The following is a 15,032-nucleotide window of genomic DNA, read 5'->3' as shown; positions in this document are numbered from 1 at the left end:
GTAAATTTCTACTCTCTCAATTACAAAGTATATTATAAAAGATCTCAAAATTGTCTACCAAGGCCTTCAAAGCCTTTAATGAAAAAAAAGGTAAGCTACACAAAAACTGGGTTCACTTGATCACTGACTCAATTTGTTTTATGTCTTTGGCAAAATTATAAAGCAAAGAGATGTGTTAATATTTTTATAATATGATTACCAAAAAATTGCACATTAATATGTACAATATATCACAATTCTATATGCATTATGCATACATTAAATAAGTTGTTCACATTTATTTTGTTCACAGATATAATTGTAAATTTCAATTTATGTTAAAGCTAAACAAAGGCCCATGACCTACATTGCTCAACTTATATAGGTCTGTATGGCCATGCTGTTTATCAGGTTTACAACTTTCCCTATGTAAATAATGTTAAAATCATAAAAAATCATATATTTACAAAAAAAAGATTAAACTTACTCTGTTATTATAAACTAAGATGACTAACTTGTTTGTTCTTGATGAATTTGAGACACATCGTATCAGATTCAATGTCAGTATAGTCTACTCCCTAAATGACAGGTGCTGTCAGGTAACATAACAACTGTTCTTTGTATGAATACAAGTTAATACTAGGATCTATCTGTATCAACGTAATACCACTACTTATATAATGCATCTGTAATTGTATCTCTAAATTTGACTTTTGGCACAAAATTAAAATCACAATGCAAGCTAATAAACAGAAACATCTTTAACATACAAACTGCAGGTAGTAATTTTCAACAACTCTTGTAAAATAAGAAGTTAATGAACAAGACTAACCACATGATCAACTGAGATATAAATTTCAAATTACAGACCCTTTTCTCTGATTTAAGAACCTTGTTTCAATCAAACTTTAATCCATTGCTATAATAGATATGTCACTGCATGGACAACGAAGAATACAATGCATGTAAAATATATAATGTATACTTGCTGAGAAATTCAAAAAGGCGTCGAAATTGATGCGCAAAACTTCGCATTCATATTGCATTTTTTTAAGGATCTAGTCTTAACACAAGTTAATGGAATGCTTTCATAACTGACAATAAGCTTATTGCTCTTTGTAAATTCTAATTTCCTGCATGTGTAAAATTTAAAGAGGTGTGATGGCTTCATTCTAAAGAGTAGATATATATATATATATATATACATGTACCGGGGTACATGTATATTTATTTGACAGTGTAACTAAAACCAGTATCCTTTCTAGATCCTTTTAATTTGGTTTAAGCAGCTTAAATAAATTCAGTTCATAGATCAAATGCATATTAAACCATCTAAAAGTTATACAGATGTACATACTTCTCAGAATTAAAACGTGACAAATATATGAAAATCTGAGATTTTCTTCAATTATGCAATAACGGAAAATTTTCAATTTAAATCTGATATGTGAAATAATGTCCTCCTAAAAAATAGACAAGACGAAAGTCAACTATGATTCACAGTGGAATGTGAGATCTATAAATATGAGCAGTTTTGACATGAAAATAAAAAGTAATTTCTTTATGACAAAAACACTCAGGGACAGCAAGAGAAGGAAATATTTCATGTAAATTGTTATAAACACTTCATCCGACACGGGTCTAATGTCAGCTTTGCTGATTATACTCTACAAGTAAATAAAACCCACCTAACCTCAAGTCCACAATCTAGATGGCCTGTTATGGTAGAGACAGACTTAAAATAAGTTAATGAATCAAAATGAAAGACTTTTCCTCTCTGAATCACCCACTGTTTAATGTTTAGTTATTCGATGTATTCCAAGTGTCTCCTGCTCCAGTTATAACTCCCTTGCTCGCACAGCCTCTTTTACCCAGCATCCTTTGCTGCAGTTTTAACTTCTTCCTCAGAGATTATTATAACCTTTTTTACCCAGCATCCTTTGCAGTTGTTATAACTCCTCCTCTTCCTCTTCCTCAGGCAGTAAGGCTAGCCGCTTCTCGTCCGTGTAATTGGGTGATTTATGGAAGCCATTCTTTATTGTGTTGTGGTTGGGCTCTCTTCTCAGTTGACCATTTAATTTAGTTTTCTTTTTTCTTTTAAATATAGTTTTATCATCTTGATCCTCATCTAAAACACCTGTCAAACAGAACACCAGGGTAAGACAAGTAATATTATATTTGTACTAGAATTTAAAAAAAATTCTCATAAAGAACAGCATTGAAGATGCAGAGCCCTCAATAATAATTATTTTTGTGTTGTTCATCCAGTTAAGAATGATCAGTCGAGTTCTACCTGACTTTGCTCATCTCATGTCAACATACTAAGGCAATTTAAGACTTGTAGAATTATAAACAACATTTCCATAAATTTCACGTTTTCCAGACATAAATAGTGGTTTTAGTCATTAAAACTAAAGAATCATGTACTAGAGCTTTGCAATAATTTTACTGACAAGTGCATTAACATTTCTTAAAAAAGAATTGGAGATTAATCAGAAGCAATATTTGTTATATTTTCATAATCTATTTTTGAAAATACATTGTATTCCTTTCAATTTACTAATGTGTACGGTTTGATAAAAATAGATTGACACTTTAGCAAATGATTTTCATTGGGCATTAAATTATTTCATAATACATGTAGCTCCGCGTGAACACTATCTGAAGCTATTCTAATTAAATATTGATGCATGTGCAAGGCCAGAATTTAGTCACAGGCCACGTGTCGGTTGTTAGATTTATGTATCTATGCTATTTTGGTTGAAAAATAAAGGAAAATTATGTTAATCACTAAATGTATACAGTCACTATATGACTATTATGTCAAATGGATCTGCTCTGCGTACATGACGTGATTTACAACACTGCTTACCTGTGATTAGAAGGTCATATGGTATCGCATCTAATGCTGCTTACCTGTGATTAGAAGGTCGTATGGTATCGGATCTAACACTGCTTACCTGTGATTAGAAGGTCGTATGGTATCGGATCTAACACTGCTTACCTGTGATTAGAAGGTTGTACGGTATCAGATCTAACACTGCTTACCTGTGATTAGAAGGTTGTACGGTATCAGATCTAACGCTGCTTACCTGTGATTAGAAGGTCGTACGGTATCGGATCTAACGCTGCTTACCTGTGATTAGAAGGTCGTACGGTATCGGATCTAACGCTGCTTACCTGTGATTAGAAGGTCGTATGGTATCGGCTCTAACGCTGCTTACCTGTGATTAGAAGGTCGTATGGTATCGGATCTAACGCTGCTTACCTGTGATTAGAAGGTCGTATGGTATCGGATCTTCTCCTTTGAGGAGGTATAGAATGGACCGTGATGGCCACAATAAGTGAAGAAGAATTAAGTAAGAGAGGAGGTCTGCTCCATTTGTTATACCTAAAATACACATGTAGAATTAGCTAGGAGTAGAGTTCAACTGAATTTTTATACCTAAAATACACAAGTAAAACAGAATCAGGAAGGAGGGAAGATCTGCTGTATTTGTTTTGCCTAAAATACACAACCAGCAAACTACATGAACTAGTATCATTTTGCCTTTCAACTGTACATTTGAATTCCAACTTCAATATTTTCAGCTAGCAGATCAGTAGTTCTAACAATAAAATAACACAAATAAAACAATGCATAAAAAATAACAATATATACTGTAAACCAACTTTTATTCGCGTGCGAGAAATTTTCGCGAGGTTCGCGAGAGCCTCGTCATCGCGAATATTTCTCGCCACGAACGGGTCCTTAAAGTCTCTTTTTCTATTAAAAACAGTTCCAAAAACGTCGCGAACTAGTTTACTCACGGTAAATCGCGAAATAAAGTCGTCGCGAATAAAAGTTGGTTTACAGTAGTCTCCTCTCTTATCAATTATCAAAATTATTCAATAAAACATATTTATGGCATATGAACGTGATGAAGAGTTTTTACCCATGGTACACTTACAAAGCATTATTTTTTTCTTCCACAGAGCGGAGAACTGTGTGTTGAGGATCACTAAAACTGGAAGATAGATAAACCAGACTAAGAAGTAGGCTCCGAACTGCTGGAGGAACTGTAGTCGAGTCTCCGGACACCGGCTGGACAGGAAGGTGTGTCTTAGTTCTACGATAAACCAGATCATAATAACAATCCGGAATCCACAGATCAGGTACCCCGGCCAGGTCTGCCACTCATCCTTGTTAGAAATGACATCCACCTCAAACTATAAATAGATACTTACATGTAAATGTCAATGAATTCATTCAGGTACATATACCTTGTTAGAAACTACAGAGCAATGAGCTCACTCAATGATGCCCCCACCTCCCATATGAATATAATGGCAGTGTCCATGTTTTGCTATGGGAAACCCAAAATATGTGTTGGATCAGAAAGTAAAATAGGAGGTGCATAATGGCATTATGTAATAAAGATTCTCTGAAAGTCTCATCAAATTTCATTCAGTGGTATAAGAGGAGTAGCAGATAAGAGATGGGTACCCCAAAGCTAATAAAAAAAATTGGCATTGGTCAGTTTAAAAAAGATGTTTAACAGCCAGTGAGAGGGGTACTAGTATCCAGATAGTGGGACAGAGAGTAACCTTTATCGTATTTTCCGTGACAGAATGCTACAAGAGATAACAGGACAACCCTGTGACATCCATAACACAGATAACTCCAGTATCTCCATGTATTTGTTCAGTCATACTACTCTCCTCTTCCCATATTTATAGGTTTGCAATTCTACCTGTCAAGTACCTACTACCTTGATAAGATTCCACAACTCCTTCAAAAGTGGTACACGTATTTAAAGTGATTCATGATAAGAAATGTAAATGTGCTATATACAATAAACTCAAACTCAATCATGGTCAATTGGACCACAGGAAAAACTTGTATCTGAGAATTCAAAATATTAATTGAGATAAACATTCTTATAGAAAAGTAACTGGAAGACTTCCAACTCACTTCAACATAATCAATTAACCATCAACAAAAAAAGGATACATTTTCAACATGTTCAAAGGTGTTTGAAATACAGCTGAACTTCATTATCACAATCCTATTTTGAATACCACAGATATGTTAATGTTATGTGGAAGTCCCCACCACTTTTCCTGGATATATTTTACCCTCCATATTTCAAGGCCTCTGATATCTCAAAAAAAAATTTTTTTAGTCCCATCAAGTTCCAGTTAAGGAGGTTGGACTGTATTTTTGTGACTTACCAGGTTCCACAGGAACAGGACACAGTTGAGCAGTGTGTAGATCCCCCACAGAGAGAAGACGACCTTCTTCCCCCGAATGGTGGGCTGGGTGATCATCCAACCCTTGGCAAGAAGTAACAGACTCAGCATAAACAAACACTGAGCCACCGTGTCTATAGCATTACCTAAAACGGCAATCCAATACACCCCTACTCCATTGGAGGCAAATACGGCTACATGAATAAAGTTACAAAATATTCCAAATGCTTCCGTGCATGTGATGAGCAGCAAAAACTTTGTGAGAGAATGCCTCTGTTTGGAATAAACATAGAACCAGAAGGGCACTATGATAATGTACACACCGAGGAAACCCAAAAAGGTTTCAAAAATATCGTGTTCCTCAAACGAAAACTGATGTTCCACTGGGTTCCATTTCTTGTAAATGGGGTCACCGTTAACCAACCAGATGTCATAATCTATTGTGATGTCATCATCAGAACTGACCCAGGAACAGTTTTTATTGGTCGTATTTCTGTAGCAGGCAACTATACTCATGTACCAAAACCTGTAAATACAATGCAAGCAACTTTTTGTTATTTCATATATTCTCTGTAAACACCTAAAAACTAGCAGTTAATTATACTCATACAACTTACATCATCATGTAAATAGGACATAAAATTTCAAAAGTTACAGTGACAATTAAGTATTGAATTGTAAATTTTGGACATATTTCATGTCATACTAATACAAACAACCACTAGTATACTTACAAATAAAACATTAAATTAGCATGCACTTATTGGCTTTGCCTCTGGAAATAAGTTTGATCACAGGAAACTGCTATCTCTCATTGAAATACTTTTATTTCTGATTTTTCACTGATACAAAAAATAGACCCCAGTAAGTCATGTACCTGGTAATTTGATCTTAGACCAGGGCAGTTATAAGGTGCCCAATGAAAATATCGGTAATTCTTTGTGGTGAAAAAAACATTGTTTTTAGGGGATGGACTTTTTTTTTTTCTTTAAAAAAAAATGGACAAACCCATTCATTAAAGCCATATATGTTTGTGGACTTGGAAGAAAAGCTAAAATACTTGAAATGATTTTTAAATTATTAATGTCTGTTTCTATGATTTTTTTCTGTCTCTTTAAAAAAAAAATCTTTGAAAGAACTACTTAAAAGTACTGGTAGTTCAAATAATTAGTTCTTTCAAATAATTCAAAAATCATTTCAAGTATTTAAGTTTTTCTTTAACTTCCACAAACTTTTTATATTAAGTATCGATCACTTCAGAAATCAAGATATCTGACTCACCAATGACGATCATCTTTTTATGGCTTGTTTCCATTAATTGAATAATTTTGTCACTAATTTTTGATTGATGATTTGTACAAATGGAAACTTATTGATAGGAAATCCAACATTTCACTTTCATTCATTGTAGATTTGTACATCTGTGACTCTGCTCAGAAGCTTAAAGTTCATTTTGTTCAATATCACTTTCCCTAAAAATGTGATAAAATGGTGCTCCGGAGAATAATAATAGGGTTGGAAACATGTGTGCATGTAACAGTTGAATCACTGTGGATCACGAGGGGGACACATCTGACTCTTCTTCAGTTATTGGGTTTATTATTGACTTGATACATGTAGTTAACACTCAACAATTATAAAGAAGGAAGTACTGTAGCTAACAATGACATCTTGTTTTTATATGTCTGTCATTTTGTTGAAAACCTACAAAGATACTGTATACTGGGTTATTTTCGCCCCGTCTTATTTTCGCCCTTTCACTCTTGCAAACAATTTTGGTCCGTTTTAAATTCGCCCAGTGATAGTTTTGTTTAAGAAATTATACTGTATTCTTTGAATTCGCCCCGTTTTAAATTCACCCAAATGAGGGTAGGGCGAAAGGGGCGAAAATAAAACGGGGGCGAAAATTTCCCTGTATACAGTATTTCTAATTTTTCAATTTCTGAATTTATAATTCATATACTTCACACAAGTTCCTATCTTAAAAATCAGGATAAGATCAAGGTCATGGGGCTGGTCAAGAATCTAACCAAGTTTACTTGGATAAGATCAAGGTCATGGGAATTAGAAATGCTATTTTATTGTTGGGCCCATGATTTTCATATTAATATGCACAAGAATCATTTAATGACACTAGGCAGGTAATGGTTAGAACTTAGATGGTGTGTCATTTCCCACAGTCAGTCATTCTGACAAAGGTCACAAAAAACTAGTGCTAATTGTAACGGGGACCGTTACAGATGTTCCCCAAACGCTCCCCAACTCCCTTTTATAGTCATATTCCCTGTAAGCGTAATTAAATAAGACAAACTCTATGCATTCGAGACTTTATCAACATTTACCCAAAAGTGTACTATAATCATTCAAATTTTATCATTGCACACGCGCATGTGAATGCATGTGCGTAATGACCATATCATATTGTCTACACAATCTATAGATTTTAATATGCTAAATATTAAAGTATTTAATCCAAAAGTAATAAAAAAAAAACGCTCATTCAAGTGTATTTTTAATTTTACCCATTTCACGTGCACGCAAGTGCATACATGAGCATGGTGACCATACCTTCTTGTATAAGTCCATTACATCTATCTATGTTCTAAATCTCACCCCGTTTGGTTGAAATCCAAGGGAGTTATAGCTGTTTAAATTTTCAGCCAATCAGATTGCAGCGCACGTACACGCACATGCATGCATGCATGTGCATGGTGATCATGCCTTCTTGTAGAAGTCCATTATATATCTCTATGCTCCAACTCCAATCCTGTTTGGTTGAAAACCAAGGGAGTTAAAGCTGTTTAAAGTTTCAGCCAATTAGATTGCAGCACACGTACACGCACGTGTATGCATGTGCATGGTGACCATACCTTCTTGTAGAAGTCCATTATATTTATCTATGTTCCAAATCCCATCTTGTTTGGTTGAAAACTGAGGGAGTTATAGCTATTTAAAATTTCAGCCAATCAGATTGCAGTGCACGTGCATACATGTGTTTTCATGATAATTGCTATATATCATGTTGTAAGATATCGTGATACATGACTTTGTTCAAAATTTCAAAGGATTAATAAGAAAGATATTGAGACTTTAGTTTCAGCCAATCAGAGCAAAGCGCACGTGCATGCGCGTGAGATCTTGCTATTTTGACCATGTCATCTTGTCTATGCTACTAATATATCATTACAATATGAGTTTCAACGCATTTCATCAAAAATTGAGAAAGTAAGTCTATATCAATTATATTGATCATTTCTTGTGTTGCACGTGCGCGCTCTTGCAAGCACGTGCGCGCAAAATGACCTTGACTAGACAAATCTAGATAACATGTCTACTAACCCTAAAAAGGTTTTACCTACATCGGATGAACAGTTTACAAGATCATTCCCGGACAAAAAAGTACCCAGGAAGAAGAAGAAAAATAATAATAACTAGATACGATCTCGTTGCGAGCAACGAGGGGTCTTCCGTCCGATTCTGAAGTAAAAAACGAAAAATCTAACAGAAAAAGTGATAAAAAAAAATTCGGACATTCGGGGGAGCGAACCCGGGTCGCCCGCGTGACAATCCGACGCACTAACCATTCAGCCATTGAAAATACCGCTTCAAATTTTTAAATACGAAAATCTCGAGATTACCTTTTTTAATTCTAAAACAAATTACATATTTTGCATTCGCAAAAGAGTCACTATTAAGAGATCTGATATAGAAGAAAAATATTGGAAAACAAAAAAGTTGAAAAATTGCGGTTTTTTAAATTCGCTTCCGGTGTCGACCGGAAGCACTGACGGAAGATTTGAAAGTTTGGTGCAAAACTACGACATTTCATCTATTAGTCCTGAAAATGACAACATTCTAGCTTTTGTCGTTTTTGAGTTTTTGTGTCGACAAAATGGTCACTAAAATTCGATTAAAGGGCGATAACTCCCGACCGGAAGTGGATTTTCAAAAATTAAAAAAAAACGAATCAAGTTCAGATCATGATACATCATCTCTGAAAATTTCAAAGAAATCCGTCCACGCATCTCTGAGAAATCTTCTGCACAAAAATTGTAAGAAAAAAAAAAGGAAGAATAATAATAAAAGTGAAAAAGAAACAATAGAATAATAGAAGGGTCTTCCGTTGGAGACGGAAGACCCTAATAAGAAACAGAGTAAAAACAATATGTTCCCCAACTTCGTTTGGGGAACATAATAAAGGTATTCAACATTTTTTTTCAGTCAAGAAGTCTGGATTAATGGAGAAGCCTTTTTATTGAAGCACAAAAAAATTTATGTCATGAACAATACAGAAGCCCTAGTCAAAACATTGAAAAGATGTTGCCAAATGTATAATTTGGAAAGTAGGTGCAACTTAAAGATCAATGCTAAAGAGGTCAAATGTGTTTTTCTCACAGAAAAATCTTGTCCTAAGGAAAACATATGTGAAATATGAAAGCCATAGTTTCAAACATTCAAACGTTATGGGCAAGGTTAAAGTTTTTGCAAAAAATCTTTAAACAGACAGACAGATGAATAAATGGACAAATATCTATATACATGTCCCAAAATGTTTGAATATGGGTTCATAAATATCAAAAATGTAACTCAACCTTTCCTACGTCATTAAGACTTTCATTAACATATAGTCAAAACCAGAAGACAGCAACTCCAGGCAAGGATTTTTATGCCTGACTGCAGAAACCAACAGGTGGAAAAAATACTGCTGTGTATATCAATTAGTACTTTATCACCATCCATCTTGACAACAATTTAAAAGAAAGAAAGGTTGCAAAAGTTTAAATTTCAAGTGGGTGTAAAATTAAAGAATAGGAGTTTGTGCCATGTGGGTCAGTGAACATTTCCTGTTGAGATGAAAACATTTTAGATTGTATGTGGCACACTTTGCCATAATATGGCTAAACTTCCCTGGCAATTTTCTTAAAATCATCAGGACCATGTTCTCATGAATATGAATACAAAATCTATTACAATACCTAAAAAAAATGACACCCTGATTCCACAAGAGAAAATTTTGCACATCTCTGCCAAAGCATTAAAATTTGTTTGAAGGAGTTTTATTGGGTGTTTATAGGTGTGATTCCAATGCCTATTATAAATGGTTTTTGTAGAAAGGTTCAAATGGGAGATTGTCTGATAGAGTAAAACGGAAATCTGACCAAAGACTGAACGCCCTTCATTTTTCTTTCTTTAATACCAACAGTTGTAAAACTTACTAAGTGACACTGTCAACTAGTTTTAATGGTATACATTGTTGCTAATACAAATAACTGGATGAAGTTACACTTCTAGGAGATTTTTTTTCAGTTTGTGTCAGAGAGGCAGGAACATAGTCCATGGTGAAGGTATATGCCTCAGCATATGCATGCCTGACAATAATATATGATATATATGATACAACATTATTAGCCTATAATGTTACAATGTCAAGATCCTAATAAACGTGAGGTTTCTTCCTACTTGACCTCACTAATAAACAATATTTGGACTCTGTTACATCATGTATGATAAATTGTGCATGATGCAGTGCAAATACACATTTATTGAAAATGCTTTGAAGTTCATGTTTTCTTTAAAAGATTTCACCATAAAGTACTTATAATTGTGTACCGGTATGTCTTAATCAATTTTCTCAACAAACTTCATGTAGAACCAGATTTATCATGTTTATGTTGCTCTTACTTTCTCTAGGTCACCAGCACAATCTCTTGATTAACTGAATAGCTTGATTTAAATTTTATTAATAGTTATTCAAAATAGCCTCATTTTGCTATTCAATCACACTTTTTCATCAATTGTGTAATTTTTCTGGGATATTTGTAAAAATATTGTATCGAAATACCTAGTGTTGTATCGTTCATCTGAGAACATGGATTGTTGACAAAAATGCTACCAATTCCAATGGTCAATTTTTATTATTCATAATCCATCTTAGGTAACATACTTTTAACAAAATGCATTCAAAAATATTCTTTTCCAGGTTAAAAATTTCTTTCTTCATATAAATGAAAGAAATGAAGGAATCATACTTATGTGTTACGAAGTCAACTAGCACAAAGCAGAGGTGATTAAGAACCATAGAAAGTGCAAAAGAAGCAAAACAATGAAAACAATATATTTTTTAAATTTTATGTACTCACATGTGAAAGAAATAATATAAAATACTTATAGCGAGCGCAGCAAGCTCAATAGACAAACATGTAAGAATGAAGGAAATTCAGAATGAAATCTGTACATACGTCAGGCAAATATTTGTGTGAAACATTCCCAGAATTCCTTTACTACCGAATGTCCTTTGCATCAATAAATAATAACGTAAAGCATTAAAGGCTTTCAGTTTGTAGAAATCTTTCAAAGAAACAAAAAATAACTTTCGACCAAATTTGCACTAGGTCTATAGGGACAGTACCTAGTTTCAAACAGATGCTAGGCTGTCTCCGTAAGCTCCGATGAGCTCCGTGATGTCGTGTGACATCACAGCGAGTCGAGATGTCTTGTGCGGCTTGATGTTTGAAGTTGCTGATCAATTTTTCAAGTGTTTTTGATGGTACAACTGCGCTCGCCCCAACAGTCACACTGTAAACATATTACTAATTTTCTTTGCAAGAAAAAAAATCAAAAGAAGTATAAAAATGACATACCTTGGTATTTGTTTATCCATTATTTTATATGTAAATTGATAGTTTGGAACTACATTTGATGGAGTGTCTTCATCAAGACAAAGTTTATTTTTAGGACATGGAACTCTTCGAAGGTAGTCTTCTGTCCCTTTTGGTTTGCAGTCTTTATCAAATGCCACTTCATCAATTTTTTTAAACATAGATTTACAAATGTTGGTTTTATGTTGTTTGTTTAATTTTAAAATAACATTTCCAAAAATATGAGAGAAGTATTCACTGTCAACAACAACTAGTGTTAACGAGTTTGATGAATTGCTATTCGTTGTTATATTTCCGTAAAAGAATCCTTGTGTCGCGTCTTCATTTTTCAAGTCGGTTTTCTGGACACCGAATTTTGACACAAACTTGAGAAAATTCCCTGACGACCACGTCCCTTTATGTCTTTCTGAGTGTACAACAAGAAAACAAAGGAGCAAATAAACACAACTGATCAATCCAAATATTCCTGAAGACTCTTTCATTTTGTCAGATTATGTTTGCTGCGGTTTCGATTCTCTTTCACTGTTCTGACACTCCATGTTAAAACAAAATCATCACTTCCGGGTTGCAAAATTCATTAACTCGTCCAAAAAAGTGTCATGGCTAAGACTGGGGAATGGGGATTCGAACAAAACGGGACCGGTTTAAAATGCAATTCTTCTCCCCCCGCTTTTGCAAAAGCGAGGGGACATTTAAACGCATTCGTCTGTCAGTCTATCCACCCGCATTTCACACAAAAAGAACTATATGCGGTATTAACCAACATTTGCCCCCCAAAATCAAACTTTGATGGAGTAATATTTAAGTCCTTAAGGTCAAGATCTAGTAAATGAAGGGTGCCTACAGATTTATCAAACTCGAGAAATAAATTCCTTTATTGATGCTTTACAACTTTAGCTTGGTCAAGTAAGGTGTTTCGGGGCATAATTTGTACGGAAACAAGATGAAAAACTGTATTTTAAACTGTTTTTTTCAATGAAAAATTAAGAAATCCAGTCATGAACTTGGGAGTTTTTTTCGTATATGACAAAAGAAATGTAGCCAGATTGCCTACAGTCTCTCAGAAAACGGTTATTAGTATGTTCATGGTCCCTTCTTTAAATCAATATCAAATTTAATATAGATATCCGGTTTACTTTTCATATGATTTCAAATTGAATGTCATGAAAACACCCTATTTTTCTACATAAGTCTGCTAAAGCCGTAAAGTACGGGAAAAAGAAAGTTGAAACTGATTATGACGTCATAATGGATCTAGCACCAAAAAATTAGCCTAAAGTAATTTACTAGATCTTGACCTTAAACACGGGAGTATATGCTGACTTCAAAGCACTGAATAATTTCATAAGTAATGACGTCATATGTACGTAATGACGTCACAAATATGACGTAAATTTCAGTTTTTTATGAATTTTGCAGAAAAATGTACATATTTCGTCGATATTTTAAATAAAAGTCACCGAGCGCATGTGTGTTCAGGATAAATATTTTGATATAATGTGTAGAATGATAATATCAATGAAATATGTCAATATTGTTCCTGAACACACATGCGCTCTATAAATTTTAAAGCTTAAATTGTTGAAATTTTGTCCATTTTGTCCTCTTTCTGAAAAAGGATATAAAATCGGACTAGTTTGTGACGTCATAAAAACAGAAATTGTGAATACACTGCTCTGGAACTATAATATTTTCTGTTAACTTATATTTCTCGTACAATTTATTGAATTCAGCACATTTCAGGAAGTTTTCAAAATTTGACTTTTGTGGGGGCAAACATATGCAATATACCGCATATAGTTCTTTATTAAAAATCTTATTTCATATAAAAGATATTAACATTTCAAATTTTTTGGCGGGTTTGATTGACACATCCTTGTACTTTCACAAATTAATTCTTAATCCTTAGGAAAAGTGGCAATCTTGTTGTGTATAAATGAAAAATATGAATACTATAATCCAGAAAATTCAGAGTAGACATGTTCGAAAGCAAAACAAACACGCAATATATTGTCAGTCCGTGCAGTTGTGGTAAGCAGACTGTGACGAATGAACGCACCCGGTGAATTATAAACATCAACAATAACAGAACTCGTGCCCTGTTTACAAAAACTGTGTACATAACACGAGTGTGCTCGATTTGCTAAACTCTGTACGCAACTTTTAGTTCGGAATGACGATACTTGTGAAGGAGTTTTGCTTTCTAACATTTGTAATGGTTAGGGCCGTGGATATCGGCCTGGATAGCTCAGTTGGTAGAGCACCTGACTAGAGATGCAGGGGTCCCGGGTTCGATTCCCGGTCCAGCCATACATTTTCTCCTTTCCTGTTACAGATTTGGTGCCGTTGACCACCCCTGGAATTGCAGGTGAAAGTCCTGCCAGGGGCAATAAGAACTTGGGTTGTGTCTTCGAGGGCGAAGACCATTTAAGGAGGGAGGAATGTAATGGTTTGGGCCGTGGATATCGGCCTGGATAGCTCAATAGGTAGAGCACCTGACTAGTGATACAGGGGTCCCGGGTTCGATTCCCGGTCCAGCCATGCATTTTCTCCTTTCCTGTTACAGGCTCTAAAAATAACTGACCCAGAAAATAAACAACACCCAAAAATATATAATAAATAGTGGTTCTAGAAAATAAACCTGTTATCTACATATCCCTAGACCAGGCAGGACTTGGGTTGGGGAACACAGCCTCATGGTTAGTTCCTCTTTTCTGTGCTAAGAAAACCTTATGGTTTATGAGCACTATTTGATTAGATACTTAGTGGACTAAGAAAACCTTATGGTTTAACAGTTCTCTAGGTTTTAGCTTAGATTTAGTTTCACGTTTTTCACATGTTAGGAAACAGTTAGGATGTAGGGTATTTAAAGTAAATTTAGTTTCCCCTTTCCAAGTCCAGCCTGGTCTAGGGATATGTAGATAACAGGTTTATTTTCTAGAACCACTATTTATCATATATTTTTGGGTGTTGTTTATTTTCTGGGTCAGTTATTTTTAGAGCCTAGAATTAGTATTGATATTTTCAGATTAACTCTGGAGTGTTGATAGTGTCATATTGGGTGATGTAGCTCATTCCTTTTACATTTTTTTTCATCTCTTTAGGATTTTTGGCTATTTTCATGGGTGTGGAGGCCCAGTAGGGACATAGATTATTTTTCAT

The 15,032-nt window shown here is 34.5% G+C and overlaps 1 protein-coding gene across 1 annotated transcript; it reads right to left on the bottom strand.

The window, feature by feature from the left end:
- Window positions 1-1,186: 1,186 nt before the first annotated feature.
- LOC134278950 (uncharacterized) lies at window positions 1,187-12,398 on the bottom strand. Its single transcript, XM_062761258.1, has 5 exons — window positions 11,853-12,398; window positions 5,194-5,737; window positions 3,930-4,188; window positions 3,248-3,370; window positions 1,187-2,116 (listed from the first exon to the last, which is right to left on the bottom strand). Exons 1-5 carry the CDS (start codon window positions 12,350-12,352, stop codon window positions 1,929-1,931), a joined length of 1,614 nt encoding a protein of 537 aa, XP_062617242.1. The 5' UTR covers window positions 12,353-12,398; the 3' UTR covers window positions 1,187-1,928.
- Window positions 12,399-15,032: the final 2,634 nt, after the last annotated feature.

The sequence above is a fragment of the Saccostrea cucullata genome, unplaced genomic scaffold, assembly GCF_032062105.1.
Source record: "Saccostrea cucullata isolate Sc308-1 unplaced genomic scaffold, CSIRO_AGI_Scuc_v1 ctg6287, whole genome shotgun sequence".
Taxonomy (NCBI): Eukaryota; Metazoa; Mollusca; class Bivalvia; order Ostreida; family Ostreidae; genus Saccostrea; species Saccostrea cuccullata.
This window is presented reverse-complemented; position numbering and strand designations above follow the sequence as displayed.

Bases quoted from the DNA above. Each gene is read 5' to 3' on its own strand.
- LOC134278950 (XM_062761258.1), bottom strand. From the start codon at position 12,352: ATGAAAGAGTCTTCAGGAATATTTGGATTGATCAGTTGTGTTTATTTG. The intron at 4,189-5,193 runs GTAAGTCACAAA...ATCTATTTATAG, and splicing joins TCCTGTTCCTGTGGAACCTG to TTTGAGGTGGATGTCATTTC. The intron at 2,117-3,247 runs GTAAGCAGCGTT...TCTGTTTGACAG, and splicing joins ATACGACCTTCTAATCACAG to GTGTTTTAGATGAGGATCAA.